This window comes from Lagopus leucura, unplaced genomic scaffold (genome assembly GCF_019238085.1).
Source record: "Lagopus leucura isolate 7727_CA_CO unplaced genomic scaffold, USGS_WTPT01 Super-Scaffold_73, whole genome shotgun sequence".
NCBI classification, from domain to species: domain Eukaryota; kingdom Metazoa; phylum Chordata; class Aves; order Galliformes; family Phasianidae; genus Lagopus; species Lagopus leucura.
In genome coordinates, this window is record NW_024962252.1 from 15,942,301 (window position 1) to 15,960,003 (window position 17,703).

At 37.5% G+C, this 17,703-nt stretch overlaps 1 protein-coding gene across 1 annotated transcript in view; it reads left to right on the top strand.

The window, feature by feature from the left end:
• AGPAT5 (1-acylglycerol-3-phosphate O-acyltransferase 5) overlaps nucleotides 1-17,703 on the top strand; it is a 56,223-nt gene that overhangs the window by 22,203 nt on the left and 16,317 nt on the right. The window contains exons 5-6 of the mRNA XM_042893443.1: nucleotides 6,593-6,683; nucleotides 16,649-16,810. Coding sequence (XP_042749377.1) covers nucleotides 6,593-6,683; nucleotides 16,649-16,810 — 253 coding nt within the window. The remainder of the gene's footprint in view (nucleotides 1-6,592; nucleotides 6,684-16,648; nucleotides 16,811-17,703) is intronic.

Sequence of the window (17,703 nt, forward strand, 5' to 3'; positions counted from 1 at the left end):
CTTAGGAATCTCTTCCTGAGAATGCATTTTCTATTCTGGAGCTCATTGGCAGTTGCTTAGCTGGTATGAAGCGTAGGCATATTTAGATCTGTCTATCTAATAATGTCTGTAGAGAGAAGATGGCCGTATTCAATAGCAGTAAATTGTGCCTCCATTACCCAGGAGAGTTCTGAGATGTTGAAAATATTGCATTACATTGTTATTTTCTGTATGTAAGTGGCAAAGATTCTGCTTTCTGTAAAACTTGCAGTGTAATTGGATAAACAAAGACAAACGAAGATCTGTGAAATGTATTTGAAGTCATCCCCCTCAGCAAAGCACTGGCTCAGTTTGCTTTCGTTGGTCTGGATGGAATCTCCGGGCAGGGTGTTTTCCCACAAAGACCCACTAATTTCTTGCTCAGCTTTTAGTTGTGTCTGGTTTTCTGGCTTTGCTCTGCGTTCACTGAAATACAGGAGGTTGTTGTAATTATAACATTTTCGTTATGGTAAGCCTTGATTTGAAGTCTGCATTAAATCACTCTGCTTTATAGAAGTATTTGGATTTTTTATTTTTTAATGCAGTCTTAGGAATGCATGTCTAGAAACTCACCTAATTCTGCATGTCTTTTGGAAACCTGTAAGTAGCATTCAGATTCAGTAAGTGGCTCCAGTGCTATACATTGACTTGAGTAATGCATTAGTTGAAGTGCAAAGGGTGATTGAAACAAAAAGCTTCTCTTTAAAGCTGCTTCCACTGTAGGTTCTGCTTTTCGTGGTGGTTGATATTTACATGTGATTAATAAATAAAGTAAGTCCAGAAGGCTTCTTTTCCTGGAATCTTCTTTCTTTCTACTCATTGATTGTGGTTTGGACTGAAAAACTAGCTTGTCTCAGCTACTGCTTAGTAAATGTGGGACCACTTGATGTGTTTGATTTTTGGTGAAATTTGACTGTCTAGAAGTTCCTTGGAGTTGGAAATAAGGCACAAAAACTGGGTGTGCTTACCAAGCAGCTGTTGCCGTTGTCCTCCTATTATACAGGGTAGCAGTACAGCAGAATAATGTTTAACCGCTATAAAAACATGAACTGTTTTAAATCAGTTTCAGTCAAGCCATATAAAAAGGGACTCTCACACTTTACAAAACTGACATTGTCAAAAGCCTTTTTATGGAGAGGAACGATTGCATACGCTGGGGTAAAAAACAGACCACTGGACTGTCATATGAGGGAAGACTGAACTTTCTATAATCCACTTTATCTGAGAATTTAGATGTAGATGCCATAAATGCTCTTTAACCTGCAATTACTACTGAGAGAAGACATGATAACCTGTGTCCTTAGTACATTATTCATGAATAAACTTTTTGGCTCTGACTTAGTGTGGTGTTCACATCAACTGTAATGCTTTTAAAATGAAGACATTTTAATCAGTAAAACAAGTATGCCCTGAACTCGTCAGCACAAGAACAAATTGCTGCAGGCTTCATGTGAAAATAATGAGTGTACTACTCTACATTTCTGTTAAAATTTATGCACTGTATGCTGCAGTTCAGAGTATGCTTTTGCTCTGCTTAGTGAGCTGCTGTGACCGCTTGGTTGTTGCAGGCTTGCGTGGTGGAGGTTTTTTCCTTTAATGTAGTGCTGGAGAAAATCTTGCCTCTCAGCCACTATGGGAAGAATTATTGCCAATAGAGAGAGATGGAAGGGAATCCGTGTTAAGGGTCGCTTGGTTATTTACAGTTTCTCTCCACATAAAGTTTAAACAAAAGAATCCAAATGATTAATGTTCAGTCTGTCCAGAGACATCTCTGTTCCCATTAAGAAACATAAGACGCGTAGGAATATGGACCCAGCCTCCTGCTCTAGTTAGATTAGCAAACCCTTTTGTTGTTTTACTGCCTCCTTTCACTTGATTTCTTTTAGGCTTTTCTATAATGAAAAGTAAATTAGAGATGGAAAGCAAGCAGAAAATTAAAGCAGCCTCTTGGCCTCTCACGTTCACAGTAGGCTTGGGCTAGCAGTCCAGTGTGGCCAGTCTCATGTTGGGGCAGGGGGCTGCGTGGCACTATTTCCTCATTTAGGACTCCACCTGCCTTCAGCATCTCCTTCTGTCCTGTTGTTCCACCTTGCTTCCCAAAAGCACTGGAGCTTTAGCTTGGATGTACACTAAGCTCTGATGGTAGCCTAAAGCACGGCTCCTCCTGTATATTTTCATAGTAGAGATCTTCAACTGCTAAATTTTCTTATTTCTTCCTTGAAACTATTTTCCATCTCAACTCATCACATAACTAATGTAACTATACACACGTCTCATTATTGGACCTTTCATTGGGAAAGCTCACTCAAAACTGTGGCTTTGTTCACAGGACATAAAATCTGGCTGATGGCTAACAAACGGCAGCGTAACACCTTGTGAGAGAGACTATGGCACAGTTTGAAGGGCACTTTTGTGTTGATGTTGTTTTCAGATAAGTTGTAACAAGATAAAAGCAGTTCTTAGTGCAATGATCTATCCAGCAAGTACTTTATATACTATATATGATAGTATACACACTATACTCAGTCTGCTTGTTTATAAAGAAAATTTACTCTTCTGAACAGCAAGTTTCAGTTTGAAAATGTGACTTGTGTTTCAGTCTGTCATGCCTAGAGGGAAGGAAACCTGCCTTGTGAGGTGCTGCATCTGGTTACCCAGAGGAGGTAGATACCCCATCTCTGAAAGTATTTAAGTCCAGGCTGGATGAGGCCCTGGGCAACTTGATCTAGTACTTGATCTAGTGGCTGGTAACCCTGCCTGTGGCAGTGGGGTTGGAACTTCATTATCCTTGAGGTCCCTTCCACCCCAAGCAATTCTATGGTTCTGTGATTTAGCCCAGTACAGCCAGTATTTAGCTAGTTACTATGTCTTGGTTTTGTCATTCATGTGACAACTGTATAAATCTTTGTCATCTGAAGCAGTGCCAACCAAACAGCAGGAGCCGGAGGACAGATACATTAATTCAGCTGTTATAAGGCTTAATGTAATCATTTTGTCATATACTTCCTATTTTGTAAATCCCTGGCAATTTCTTTACAAATCCTGGATGACTTTGCTTGCTTTCCTTATATTGATTTTTGTATTTCGTTCAAATTATGCCAGATATGCTTTCTCATACCGTATCTTTCTCAGTTATTGATCTGGGTGTTAATGTTTCTCATTTGGTTCATCAGAAGCATATCTTTCAGGCAAGAGTCTAAATCAATTCAGATACGCGTCTAGTTGCCAGGATGCAATAATGAAAATACTAAAATTAAGGAAATGCATGCTTTAATATGATTTTGAAGTTTGTAAAATTCAATTGTTCTCTCATGTCACGCTCCCGGGAACAGCACCATAAATGCAGGATATCTTCAGTCAGTAGCACCACTTTCTTGTTGCCGTATGTTCTTCTGCAGAGTGGCAGCTGCTGTCTGCAGGGACGCCCTTCAAATCCTTGTGCATGGACAAGTTTTCTCTTTAGCACCTCCTCTCCTTGTGTGCTTACAGGGCTGCCTTTGTTCTGTGTTCTGGAGACTTGTGTCTTGCTTCATGCCCCCTTCAGCTGCAGCTACACCAAGTCCTTTTCTGACACTGTTCTGTCTCGAGGACTTCCTCAGCTGCTTCCTCCTGTCTATAAGCACTGCTTTGCCCCCCTCTGTGCCATTGCTAGCAATCTTTAGCAACACTGAGAAAATTAACAGAGTTGCTGTACACGTGAAAGCAGTTGTCATCAGCCATTCATTCCTTTAACTTGTAGAATAAAGGACAAGTTTACAGACTTCACACTGGGAGCTCCTCAGATAACCTGTGCCTCTTCTGGTTTTCTGGCTTGAACCAAAGTCAGTAAAATTCTACTAGCTGAATCCTAATCCACTCTGAAACTTGAATTGATCAGAGATAGTATCCTGACATTTGTCTGTTATACAGAAAGAGTTGTGAAGAGTGCGAGTTCCCTCTGAATAGAGGGATCTATTTAGCTTATGTTAAAATTGATTTGTCAAAGAACTGGGGACTGTGGTAATGCAAAGGTTGGTTTGTCTTTTTCAAAGAAGGTAGCTTTTATGTAGCTAATGGCTCTAAATGAAACATCTTGTAACAAAAAAAAAAAGGCTTTAGCTGCATCTAGTGTTTCTAGGCAATTAAAGTGCTCCTACAATTCAGCAGTTCTTAATCCAAGTTCAGGGGAGCTTATTTAGTTATTAAAATCTTTAGAGATTTGTAATTCTTATAATCTCTGGATATAGTGCTTAAGGTTTTAACTTCTGCTGCCCATGTTGGGAGAAGATAAGATCCAGTGGTGCATGTAGCTTCAGTAGCCTGGGTGCACCAGCAGAGTGTCATGAGCAACACTGTCCGTGAATATAACAGGGCTTCTGTTTGCATTCCTGAGTTTTACCCAGGTAAAGCAGTCCTAATGGCTTGCACGTTAGGCTTATATATGCTGAATTTCAAGCATAAAGCACTTCCTTGTATTGTATGCTTTTAATTCAGAGGTTTCAGATTCTGGTCAGCAAACTTGTTCAGCTGCTTGTGTTTTAAAGGCTTAGAAGAGTAATTAAAAAATAATTTCTTCCCTGCTTTGTATTACGCATCTAGCACCAGGATAAGTAGATTCTGTGCTCCATTGTGTAATCAGATTTGCTGCTTTGAAGGCTGTTAGTGGTGCTATGTGTTTTTAAGAGCTGATCTTGATACCAGGGAAGGTTTTCCTCTCCTGCATACTTCACTTTCACATTATAACCATTATACTACACTTGGGAGCTGAGCAGTCAAGCTGTAATGAGGGAGGAAGTGTCTTCATCTTGACATGCTATTTTAAGGATCCAAATTACATGCTTTGAATATAAGTGTCTTTATGAAAAGAGAAATGCATCTTAGTTTGAATATTATGCCCTTTCCAGCTAATTCTGGAAAGTTCTCATTTGCCAGCTAAATATTTTCAACATGCATGCATACACGTTGACTTGAGGAAGGTGCGAATTTTAACTGATCTGAGAATTCCTGTGTCCATCCCTGTTGTTATGCTGCTGTCACGTTAGGATAAAATGCAAAACTCCATGCCTCTTAAACCCATTTTCATTTGCTGTTTCTTTTTCATTTAGTTAGTGCTGCTTTTTGTATTTGGATTTTTTTTTCCCCTATAATATCTGTATACATCTTGGCTTTCTGCTGATCTTTGAAAATTCTTGGACTTTACCAGTCTCTGCAGTCTGTCAGTTCTCCTTCTCTGCAAACATGCTGCTGTGAGTACAGCCTTTCCTCTAGCTCCATTCAGCTCCATTCAGAAAGTCTTGCAGCTCATCTCTTTACCGTGCTCTGCTGACACTGGTTTTGCCATTTTAATTTTTTTTTTTCCTTTGCTAGATTCTCAGCTACATACTACATTTTCCTCTTTCTTGATCTTGTACTGACCTCTCCAGTCAGCTCATTTCCTAGATTTCTTTCCTTCTCTGCATTTCAGTACATTTCCACCTTCCTCTCTGCAGTAATTCTGGAGAATTCACTTGCTAGGTCCTTTCTTTCTGCATTCATTCTTTTCTTTTACTGTTCTGCCATCATCAAGTGCAAAATACCAACACACTGATATTTTGTGGGCCAGAAGCACATTATAGTCCTGTTTATCTCTTCTGAGGTTTTATTTTACCATGCATCATTTTGTGATGCATTCTCCCACCAAGGTCTTCATGTGCTCTAGTAATCTTTCTTGTACTGTTTCATAAATCCATTATCTCATTTTTTGAGACTCATTTCTGCAAAAATAACAAAGAAACTAAATAGCCTAGGCAGAGTAGACATGATTTTGCTATGCATGTGTTAGTTTATGTTCAGTTCCATCATAGTTACTGTTGGTGGCAGTAGCCTTTTCTTCTGTAGATGAGTATGAAATTTTCACAATTAAGTGTTGTTTTCTTCTACTTTTGTATGCAGGAGATGATGCAGGGCAGGGGAGTGTGTTGGAAAATCACTGTTGTGTTTCAAAAGCAAATTGAAAATTCATCAAATTATGCTAAGCTATCACTTTAAGTTCATAATATATTTGATAACTCCTACGTGAGTGAGATCCATAAAGGTACATATCAGAGCCATCGTAATTTCAATTAATGGTATTCCTAATTATGAATGGCACAAAATTTAGATAGTATAAAGAAAGGTTAGATGCAAGATCTGTATTAAAGCAAAACACTTCTTATTTAGATCCATTGTGATGTGTCAAAGGACAGATGTTATATTTCAAGTTGAATATTACTTTGGTACTTCTGAATATCTCGTCTTAATCCACTTAGAAAAACAGTACTGTTATTGATGTCAGCTGTTCCTGATTTCCTTGCTTTTGTTAATGCATGTTATCTTCCTTCCTAAATCACCTGGATACCTGTGGTGTACATTCTAAGAAAATTATTTTGAAGTCCAAACAATGAGCTAAGAAATTTTTAGGTCAAATATTCTGATTTTTTCTTTCTATAGCTAGGGTAATAGATGGTGTGAACTAAATGCAGTGGGGACTTGTCAAGTGTTGGTAATTTCTATAAAAGGAATCAGCTTGAATTCTTTATAAGAACTTTCTGTTTTGTTTTGCTTTTTCATCCCATAGATGTTTTTAGTGATCTTTCCAGAGGGGACTCGTTACAATCCAGAGATACCAAAAGTCATTGCAGACAGTCAATCATTTGCTGAAAAAGAAGGTAAGCAGAAAGATTTTGATATCGTTCTTTTATTATGGGTTTAACATATGTTATATAAAATGTTACGTAAGATGAAGATGATCTCACCTTAACTGGACTGTTAAGTCTGCCTGCTTGATACTTAAGGGTTAGACTCAAAAAAAAAAAACAACAAAAAAGCCAATGTGTTTCATACCAGAGTAAGATAAATATACTTTGTGTACAGACGTTTCATGCACTTCAGATTATAAAGGAGTGTTCATTCGCAAGGAAGTTCTCTCTAGCTTTTATTTATATGTATTTACGAACACTCCTTTTCCTACTCTTGAAGGACATAGGAATAACCTACGTAGGACCAAGTCACTGATTGGTCTAACTTGACATTATAATTCCATTTACGGTTGTTACTGACATAAAGAATATTTGGCACAGGGAATGTTGCACCTTAAAGGAAAGTCTTCTATTTCTTTCTCTTCAATTACTGTTAACACTACGATTACTTCCTCCAAGAGGGTTTGTTCCACTTTCACCTTCCAATCTTACCCCTCCTTGGTTGAAATTTATCCGCAGTTGCGTCGGTGAGCATTGGCATATTCTCCATAACCACAGATAGAATTATTTCATCTTAGGAATGTTTTGCAAAGGCTCCCAGGCGTTCTCATTTTTCTCACAGCAATGCACAATACACATAAACTTTTAACTCCAGCAGTTCCGTCAACATGTTTCCTGGCTTTGTTTTTTCCTGTTGACGAAAAGTGAAATAATTCATTCAGAAGGTAAACAAAGACTAACAAATAGGTCTGGTAAATTCATTTCTGTGACATGCTGAAATGAATTCAGAAGTCTGTGAATCAGCCTGTTGATATCATCAAGCTATTAAGCATTGTTAGTTCTTGTCCAAAAGGATATATGCTTTTCTTCGCATCCTTGGGAAGAATGGAATTTGTTTGCGCGTTATGTGCAAGAGAGGTGAAGTCATAACATATTTATTCATCACTTCAGCTTCCTGTCGGAAATGAAAGTCAAATGTTTCATTTAGTTGGCGGTTCTTTGAGAGTTCAGAAGGGGTGTTGGATATGAGGTGTTTCTTTCCTCTCCTTTTTCAGAGAAGAGAAAGGGCTCTCATTGTCATTACTTTAATAAACCTCTGAATTACATATCTGCAGTTTGAAAAACAGTAAATATAATAATAATAACATTAACCTGTTTTGTGCTTTCAGAGCACCTGTTTGTTTCTTCTAGTGCTTGTCTCTAGGTTTGGTCTGTTTTTATTTTGTAAGGGTTACTCCTTTAAAAACACTAAATACGTGTACTTACTAAACAGGAAGCACCTTCTAGTTTAGAGTAGAATCCTCTTGATCTGCTTTTCCCTGTTGCTGGATTCTTTTGTTGCTATTGTTCACAAAAATTTAGACTCTACTCAATTTTTTATAAGGAGAGGGTGGGAACTGTCCCTGCAATTCAGTGGGAAGATTGATACTTGAACTAGAGCATCCCTGGCCAGGATGGCCAGCCTGCCTGACGCTAAAAGCTGCATACCAAGATGTCCTTATGGCTGGGAGCCACAAGGCACAGACCACGTATGTCGGGGACCTCCAAGCTCCAAGGGAACTCTGAGTGACCACCAGCAGGAGACGACAGCTACTCCCCAGAGCCCTGCCATGCAGCACTGCCAGCCATGGCTTGCACCTTCTGCTTGGCAGTCCCTTTGCCACCAAAGTTCTAGCTGCTGGCTGCAAGCAGGACTCCAGCACAAGAGCTGCAGCTGAACACCTCCCCAGTCATCTACTTTACTATGGTTTTTAGAAAGTCACAGTGTCCAGTAGCTATTCCAGTCAGAGAATGAGGGCATCCTTTAACTTAAATTTTGCCCTTCGATCATTATGGAGAAATAAAATGTCTGATGATTTTACCTGTTCTTTAATGCAGAGCTTGGTGCTGCGGTGTTGGTTTTACTGACATGCAGGGGAATTTTTGTTGTTTTGTAAAATACATCTTGAAATGTGAGTAAGCTTTATAATGGTATTTTTTCCTACACTTTTGCACAGTTTACGTACTGAGGAAATAATGCAAATGTAGTATAGAAAAAAGTTGTTTAATTTGCAAGAATTAAACATTGATTTGGTGTTATTTTCTCTGCCAGATGGAACCAGAGATATTGTACCCAAAGATAACACAGCTATTCCTAGAGCACAAACATAACTCATGTTTATTGTCATGCTGTCTGAAACACTGTTTTTGACTTAACTGTGTGTATGTGTTTTATTAGTTTTTCAGAGAGGAAGTATGAAAAGGTTTTGTGGATTTGATGTTTATTTTTATTTTCCATGGGCTGGATTTTCTTCTAGAGAAGATTTATTGGCTTAAGCAGAATTATTGGGCTGAACTTAATTACCTGGTCTTAACATGACCTATTGAGTTGCATCTCATAGCTTGATATTCTTTTAAAGAAAGCATAAATAATGGACACAGTCTCTGTCTCTTACGGTTGGCCAGAGACCAATTAAAAAAAATGTTTAAAACCCAATCCAGAAACAGATGCAGAGGTTCACATCCCAAAAGCTTTTTTTCAGATTGCTGGCAGCAACTATTATGTCTTTACCATCAATACAAATATTTAAATAAATCTTATCTGTCTATGAATAGGATGAAAGGATGCAAAAGAATTTAAAGGTGATTGAGGCTCCCCCTTGAAAGGTAACTTTTTAAAAATACTGATTGTACTCTATATTGCAGCTTATTCTGTCATTGGACTTGGGTTCTGTACAAAATACCAATTTTTTTCCACTTAAATTGTTTACATTGAGATACAAAAAGTTGCTTACTTCCAAGGATCCTAGTTGTGTGGTGATAAATTGAGAATGTTGTCATCTAAAGGCAATGTGACTACCATCAAAAACTGAAGATTATTTATTCTGCACATTTTACAAGTGCCAAACAATTCCAGCCCAATCAGATTTTTACCCATTGTGGAACAGGCAGCATTTCAAACTAAAAATATATTGATTTGATTGTACTGCAGAAGGAAAAATGTGCTGACTGAATTTTGAAAGCAAAAGTTACCTCTTACAACTAAGTAGTTTGGGATTGGTGTAGAAGCTATTTGTGGAAAAGAACTCCACAGAATTGAAATTGTTCTAGTATTTAACTTTGTGCTTCCGAACTGTAGTACTTGTTGGAGTTTCACAGTCAGGAAACAACATAAGTGATGTTATCAGAATTTCAGGTGAAAACATCTGTCAGGTTTTCACATTTCTGTCAAATAAATGATGCCCCCCACTTCCAAGCCATTAGCATCAATGCCATCTATGTAAGTGGATTTGAACATCAGGAGAGGATAGCAAGGGTCATCACGAGAAGTAAGTGGTCACGTGAGATGCTTCCAGCAATTGCTATCAGAATGCTCTTTTTTTCCCCCCCCCTGTATTTCAGCATGGATGGTTACTCATGTGTTTCCAACAGGATATCTCCTAAGAGCCCTAAGGAAATATTTGCAAGATCTAAGCATGTGAAGGCGAGTTTTGTCTCTTTTCCTGGGCTTTTCCTTCCAGCTTTCACTATTTAAGTATATAGTCAGTAATCTTAAAATTTGCTTTAGTTTTTCCACTTTGATGGAATGATTGCCATCTTCAAAATCCGGTGTGGTCATTCTGTTGATATAAAGCCTCTGATCAACTGTTCTAGGCATCTTAAAAATGCTTTTGTTCTTCCATGCTAGTCAATTGGCTTGAGTTTTTGAGTCTAGGAAATTATAGTGTGTAGATAGCAGTCTTATTTTCATAGGGATGTAACTCAAATATTGTAATGTTAGAAGTGGTATTTTTTATTGTATGTATTTGTTTTGAACTGTGAATTTTTTGACGCATATTACTGATACTGGACTGTAGAACAGACTTTCAGTAGAACCCACTAAATACTGGACTTCTTTTGTTTTGTACCAATTTCTGGCATAAAGTATGTTTCATTTGTATGTTTCCACAATATATGTGTATGGATTTTTAATAATTTTCTGTGAGTTAGACCTCTGTAATGTTCCGAACAACCCCAAATTTCCTAGGTTTAGTAGAATATGAATTTTATCCAAATGCCAAGAAATGACATTTTTAAGATATGAAAACAAATGCGAATAACCCAAAGTCCTCCTGCTCTTAATGTTACTGTTAACTTCTGGCAAGTCAAAGAGAACATGATAAGCTTGATAAACTTAGGTTGGTTCGCTGTGCTGATTGAAGACAAAACAATTTTCTGAGTGAAAAGCATTTATGGAATTTTGTATTAATGTTTGATTTCTAACAGAGGTCATTTGACCAAGGAAACATTTCAGGTATTCATATATTATCTCCCTTGTTTTTGTGTGGAAAAGTTGCAAATGTAAATGTTCTTTTAATGCTAAGTTTATCTTGACCAGTATTGTGCTTTCTCCTAAGATGTTTTTACGTGCAGGATATGCTTATCTCAAAATTGCTTTTACAGGTCATGTGAAAAAGAGGTGTTTCTACCAAGCTAATTAAAAACGTTTCCCTTCTAGATCTTGGCATTGGTTATAGATTGTATTTTAAAGCAATTTGAAGTATTTAATTCCCAGAAATATTACTTGAAATTGTCTTTTAAAACTGTCTTTTGGTGATATTTTTTTCACACGCTGATGTGTAAGCATGCTTGTTGTAAGAGGGTGAATCTTGGAAAGGAGAGTAACGTTTTCTTAAGTGCTGTGTTGTGAGTGCATCTTAAGTAGCATTTGAGAGATATACCCTTAGGATGAAGAAAGGATTTCTGTTATCATTAGTTGTCCTTAGAAAATCAAGTTTAGGAAAGTAAGAAGCTATCTTATATTCTTAACTTATTTCTGGGTTTACCCATTATGGAAAACAGTGTACCAAAGTGTGATGCCTCCTGTGGTTTGGTGTGGGATTGCTGTTCTCTTTCTGAGAGGATTTCTTACTTCTCTTGAACTGTTGTTCATAAGAAAACTCACTTTTTTTCAAGTGCATGCAAGTTTTTAATACTATCAGCTAAGACTTTTGTATACAAGCCTGGAATGCTACCATACAAACAGGTTCCTTAATATTTTCTCTAGTTTTTTTTCAGTGGCAAATGATAAGAAAAATGTTTTATGAAGTTATTAAATGAAATTTAAAATGGCAAAGATCCCCATTTCTACATAGATTACCTGTTGATTTGGTTTTTGTTTTTTTTTTTTTTCCAAAGAGATGGGAAAGAATTGCTTTTCACTTCACGTTAGCAATAACGCAAGTGTTATTCCAAATTGTTGTTCCAAATGGATGTTTCTTAATTACCACAGTCTCATATTTGTCTCAGTGTGTTATTAAATTCACAGAGGCAAAAAACATTTTGTAGTGAAATAGTAGGTGACTTGGCAGACTTTGCATAGAAAAATTACAACTACAGCTTTTAAGAGTCTTACTGTTTAAGAACTTTTTAAGTGCACACAAGCAAATGACTTTATACCTTATATCTGTCATTTTTTAAAAACTCCTCTCACCTGCTGTTCTTTTTAAATATTTTTATTTTCAGTGAGGATTTTTTTTTTTTTATGCCTCTTTCATGTGTCTCAGTGTTCATAGGGACTTAAGGCCGGTTACCGTGCTGTCTACTGGTTAGGTAGCAAACTGACGGAGAATGATGGAATTATGGCTGAAACTTGCTGCTGTGCACCTAACTTTTCACTGTGGGGATGGAAAGATACAGTGTATTATAACTGCTTTTTTATATGAGCACATATCTTTTACAACTTCCTTGGCAGAATTTCATAAAATCTGTTACATGAGAGAGTGTATAGGAAGTTGGAGATACTTACAAGCTGGGAGGGGAAGCTCTGTTTTGAATGTTGAGCACTCCTACCATATGTAATTTTGTATGTCTGTCTAGACATCGGTTTCAGTAACCAAACCTTCAATACTGAGGGTGTTCCAGTAGGTTGGGATGAACATAGTGTTAAGTGTGTTCATAGGACACTAAAGAGCTGCGTATTTAATCAGATATTACTGCTGCAGGAACATGTACACACACACACACACACACACAAAGAGGAAAGAAAGACCTAGTTGGTATTAAACTTAACTCATTGTTTTTTTTCCCTCATTTTCAATTTCTGTTTTAGCATTGATTAACATAGTTTTATAGCAGAAGGAAATACTAGTCAGACGAATTTGACATCCACTTCAGTGAGAGTATAACTTTTGTTGATCAAATGTGCTACTGCTCATGTAATACACAGGTTTTCATCATTTAGAATAATTTTTTTTTTCTTTAATTGGTTTTGTTTCAAAATAAAGTGTGTGCACATGTCAGAAGTAAAATTATGACTAATGCAGGATTCTGAAAATGTTGGTAGGTGGCCTGCCTGCATTGGAAGCTCTGTGAGCTTTTGGCTCAGGTTAAAGGAAAAGCAAGGGAGATCTCTGTAGAAATCACTGGAAGTGGCCTCGGAGATCATCTAATTCCAATCCCCTGTCATGTGTAGGGTTGCCACCCACCAGATCAGGCTGTCCAGGGCCCCATCCAACTCGGCCTTGAACACCTCCAGGGATGGGGCATCATGTTTGAGTGCCTCACCGCCCCCTGAGTAAAGAATTTCTGAGGAACATCTGACCTAAATTTCTCCTTCTTTTAGTTTAAAGTCATTCCACCTTGGCTTATCACTATCAGGCTGTGTAAAAAAGTCCGTCCCCCTCCTGCTCCCTTCAAGCACTGGAAGGTCACAATGAAGTCTCTCTGTTCTCAGTTTTTATATCTAACTTCATCCTGAGAAATGAGATAAACAGTGCCTTTGGTTTTTTTTTGTCACTGTTTCTTATCTGTTACCATGAAAAAATAATAAATTCTGGAGATGCTAATGTTTCCTAACTAAAACTTTTGTTTCTTTCAGAAAGTCTGCAACAAAATTTTGCATCTTGTATAATCTAGTTAACAGTTGCTGGTTGAGGTACCATTAATCAACCTACTTATTCAGATTTTCATATGATTATAATGGTTTCAGAAGCCCTTGATATGGTTCTCTTGTATTCCTGCATCAAGACATCACATTTTTTTGTATTTTATGCTTGTTAATCATTTAAATATCAGCTAACATAAAAGAGCAAAACTGTAGCATTTTAAGGTAGAGTATTACATTATTGGACATCTAGTTTGTTTTCTTTGGCATTTAAAATGAAATCTCATGACCTCAAATACTTTGAGAGTTCTAGCTTAGTATTGCACAACATTAAAAACAATTTAAGCACAATATATTTTGTGAATTAGATGAAGGCAACTTGCCAAGGTAACTGTATTGTGGCTACTTAGGTTTAAATTCTGTTATGTTGATTTTAGCTAAGATCATCAAGTAATTGCAAGATTCTTTAAAAGGATGTGTTGAACTCCTATTGCTGATGCTTGTTTATCATGCACTGGAGCTATATTTAATAACAGACTGTGGCCTTTATTGGTCTTAGATGAATACTCATTTTGAATCTGAACCTTCAAGGGTTTGCAGATAGCACATGGCATAACAGAGACTTGTTCTGCAGTTGGATTTCTCAAGCTGTCACTGACCATTTTCACCACCAAAAATGTGTGTGAATTAATTAAAAAGAAAAAACTTAATTTAAAAAAAAGAAAAAACTGATTAGTCTTAGATACATGTATTATTTTGTCTGGAGGAATTCTTCTTGTAGCCTGATTTCTCCTTTCCTTCCCCACAGTGCTAGTTTGGGTAACAGGAAGATGAAGTAGAGAGGAAAGGAATGACAGTGCTTTTAGGGCAAAATGAGTGTGTTGGAGAATTTGTACCAACAAGTTATTTGGAGTGCGGTGTCCACACTAATACCACTGCTGTCGCAACACTAGAATATTCAGTGCTTCATTTACTGAGTAAACATTTAGAAACATAACATAATTAGCTGTTTGATGTAACAGTTCACAAGCTAAAAAAACATTGCCACCATATTATCCTTCAAAATATTTACCCAATCTGTATAACATTTTGCATAGACAGTTATCGCTGCTGCCGGTAAGGCTTGGAACAATGACTTCAGAAAGAGTGCTAGTAAATAACCTTTTATCTCCCTGTTTGATCAAAGAGGCTCTTAGCAAGTAGTAAGAAATCAAGATAATGATTTATGCTGAAGTTTTCAATTTCTATATATATATAAATCTTAGAGAAGTTTAGATGCTAAGAAGTTTAGATATGTGCATAATTTTAGATCAGAGTATGTTTTACCCAACAGAAGAGGGACAGAAGTTCAGTACAAAATCAGGACATACTATATTATCTTTTGTGTTGATTTTCCAAGTGGAAATCTACCTAAAGCAGTACCACAGTATTTTGGCTTAGAAAAAATCTCCTCTACTAGTGTCAGGAGTGAATACCACTGATTGGGGGTGCAATTTAACAAAATAAATAAATAAAATTTTGAAAAGTAAACTTGTGATAAGGCTAGAAAGCAATAGTCACAATCATATCCTGATATTTCTCTTTGAGAAAAATGCAGATCATACAGCAAAACAGTGTTTTTTTTTTTTTTCATAAAATTCAGGCCTGTTTTGTAGAAGCATTTTCAATTGAGTGTAGAAGAGCTGTGTCCAGATCACAAAAAGATTTGGTGTATTTTTCATTTTGCAATTCATTGTATGTTAAAACTTTGGAAATAGAATAGAGTTTATAATTTCAAGCCCAACGTGCTTGTGTGTTATTCAGTATGCTTTGGGTAGAAGTGGTAAGCTGAAACAAACACTGATATGAAGTGCAGTTGTTAGGACCTGCAGATTACTGTTAAATTTTACCTTCTTATGTCCATGATGTACCAATCTCTACATCTTAGCCTGGATGGTTAAAGGTATCTGCAGATTTCTGTGACTATGGCTTTGTTAATGGCTAAGCCGTTCTAATAGCTTGTTGGCAGGGAAACTGAGAAGATTTCATCTGTGCTGTCAACTCTGTGCTGTTTTCCCTCTCCACTGCTTAGTTTCTGCTGGGACAGTGCCTTGATTTGGCTGGTGGGAGGGTAGTGCCAGAACAATACAGTCAGTAACAGGTGCAAGCCTGCAGAAAACAGTAGTGGAGGTGTGGCTGCAAGGATAAAGTGGAATTGCCCATTTCTCTCAGCAGCAAATCATTGCATTTGGCTAAAGCTGTCTTGAGTCTAACTGCTTTCTGTCAGCCTTCCTCAAAATGAAGACAATCAGCATAGCCATTATCCCTGTGTGTGGGCATGGTGATGATGGGTTGCTGGTTGGATTAGATGATCTTAGAGGTCTTTTCCAACCTTAATGATTCTATGAAAAACAGAGAAAAAGAGAGCCAAAAGCAGAAAATATCAGATATTTAAATACATTTGCTAACACTATTGCTTTAGAGAAATCTTTCAAATTGTTTAAGCATGCGTAGTCTAAAACAACTGCTGTTTAATTACTGTGGGATAGTATTAGGATTCAGTATGTTGATGGAATGGGTTTGTCCATTGGAAGTAAAATGCTGGATAAGCATTGTACGTGCTTAAATTTATCTGTGTGTATGCCTCATCTACTAAATCTGTTTCTGAGGCAGGGTCTCAGGCGGTGATATTCTCTGTGTCTTGTATTTCTCAGTTAATTATTTTTTAACCTATATTGGACAAACATAAGCAGTAAGAAGTGCTTCTTTATCATCCTTAGATACCATCCTTAGAACATGCATACCTTAGAACCATCTCTACTTCTAGAGCAGCAGCTGTAATGAGGATCTTTTGTTGAGCAGCCTGTTTGTCATTAATACCCTGTAATAATTCTGTTCTGTCTTCTACGTAGAATCATAGAATGGCTTGGGTTGGAAGGGACCTGTAGAGCAAATGCAGCGTGAACATGTGCTCGCTCTCAGCTGAGAAATGAGATCAAAAACAATCCTTTTGTGATTTTGAGTGGGGGTGCTGAAGTTTGCTGGCATGATGTTCATTTTGGAAATATCACTCAGATTACCTTCAAACACTTCAATTTTCTTTTCTCCCTAGGTCTTGCTGTATTGAAACATGTGCTAACACCACGTGTGAAGGCAACTCATGTAGCAATCGACACAATGAAAGACTATCTGGATGCAGTGTATGATGTGACTGTGGCATATGAAGGTACTGTGGACCACAAAGGACAAAGGAAACTGGCACCATCTATGACAGGTGAGTTGATGCATGCTAGACATGCTGCAGCCACGTGTATGTTAACATGCAAAGACAACTTCTGGTGCTTTTCAGTGCTCTGGAGATAATCTCCACAGTGCTCCAGCCATCTTACCACTCCTTGATGGGGCATCAGTGACTTGGCTCAATAATGCTTACCCACAGCATTCCTGTCCTCTCCTTCCCTTCACTGCTTGCACATGGAATATTTCTTTGGTCAGATTCTGTGCACCACCAGTTCTCTTTGGAGTTGAAATGAACTTGAGGCCGCAAGCAATGGGTGCCCTTCACCTTCATGTTTCTTCTAACACTGGCATTTGATGTGATTGTAAATTATCTTTCTTCCTGCTTTTTTTTGTATGTAGTAATATATTTTATTTGTAATTTTTCATATTGCTAAACATACCCAGCAACCTTATAAACACTTCAAGCATTTGGTACAAGCAGGCTTTACTTACTACATGTAGTATTTTAACCATTTTTAGCACCTTAAGAAACTAGGGTAAACTAGTCAGACACTGTTGGTTAATAAAAAGTAAGTTCCAAGGTATCTGCCAGGGAAAACTTGGACAGAAAGCTCTGAAATTTGGTGAGTGGTGAGTTGTTTCTTTTCTTAAAAAATTCATTTATCTATACCATCGCTGGAGGGTTGAATGGCATCTTTCATTCCATTTGCAGTTGGTAGGTCTCTCAGATGTATATGAGCATGTCTGTTGTTAGTTGGCTCACAGTAGTACTTTCCAGTCTGTTGCAATTTGGATATTAAGGGCAAAATATGCCACATTAGTTCAGCTTTGCATTTTCTGAGGGGCTTGCAGGTAAATTCTTAGCTAACTCAGCACTCCTCGGGGGGTCCAATGTCAATGAGGGGCTAGTACTTGGTTCCTTCTGCT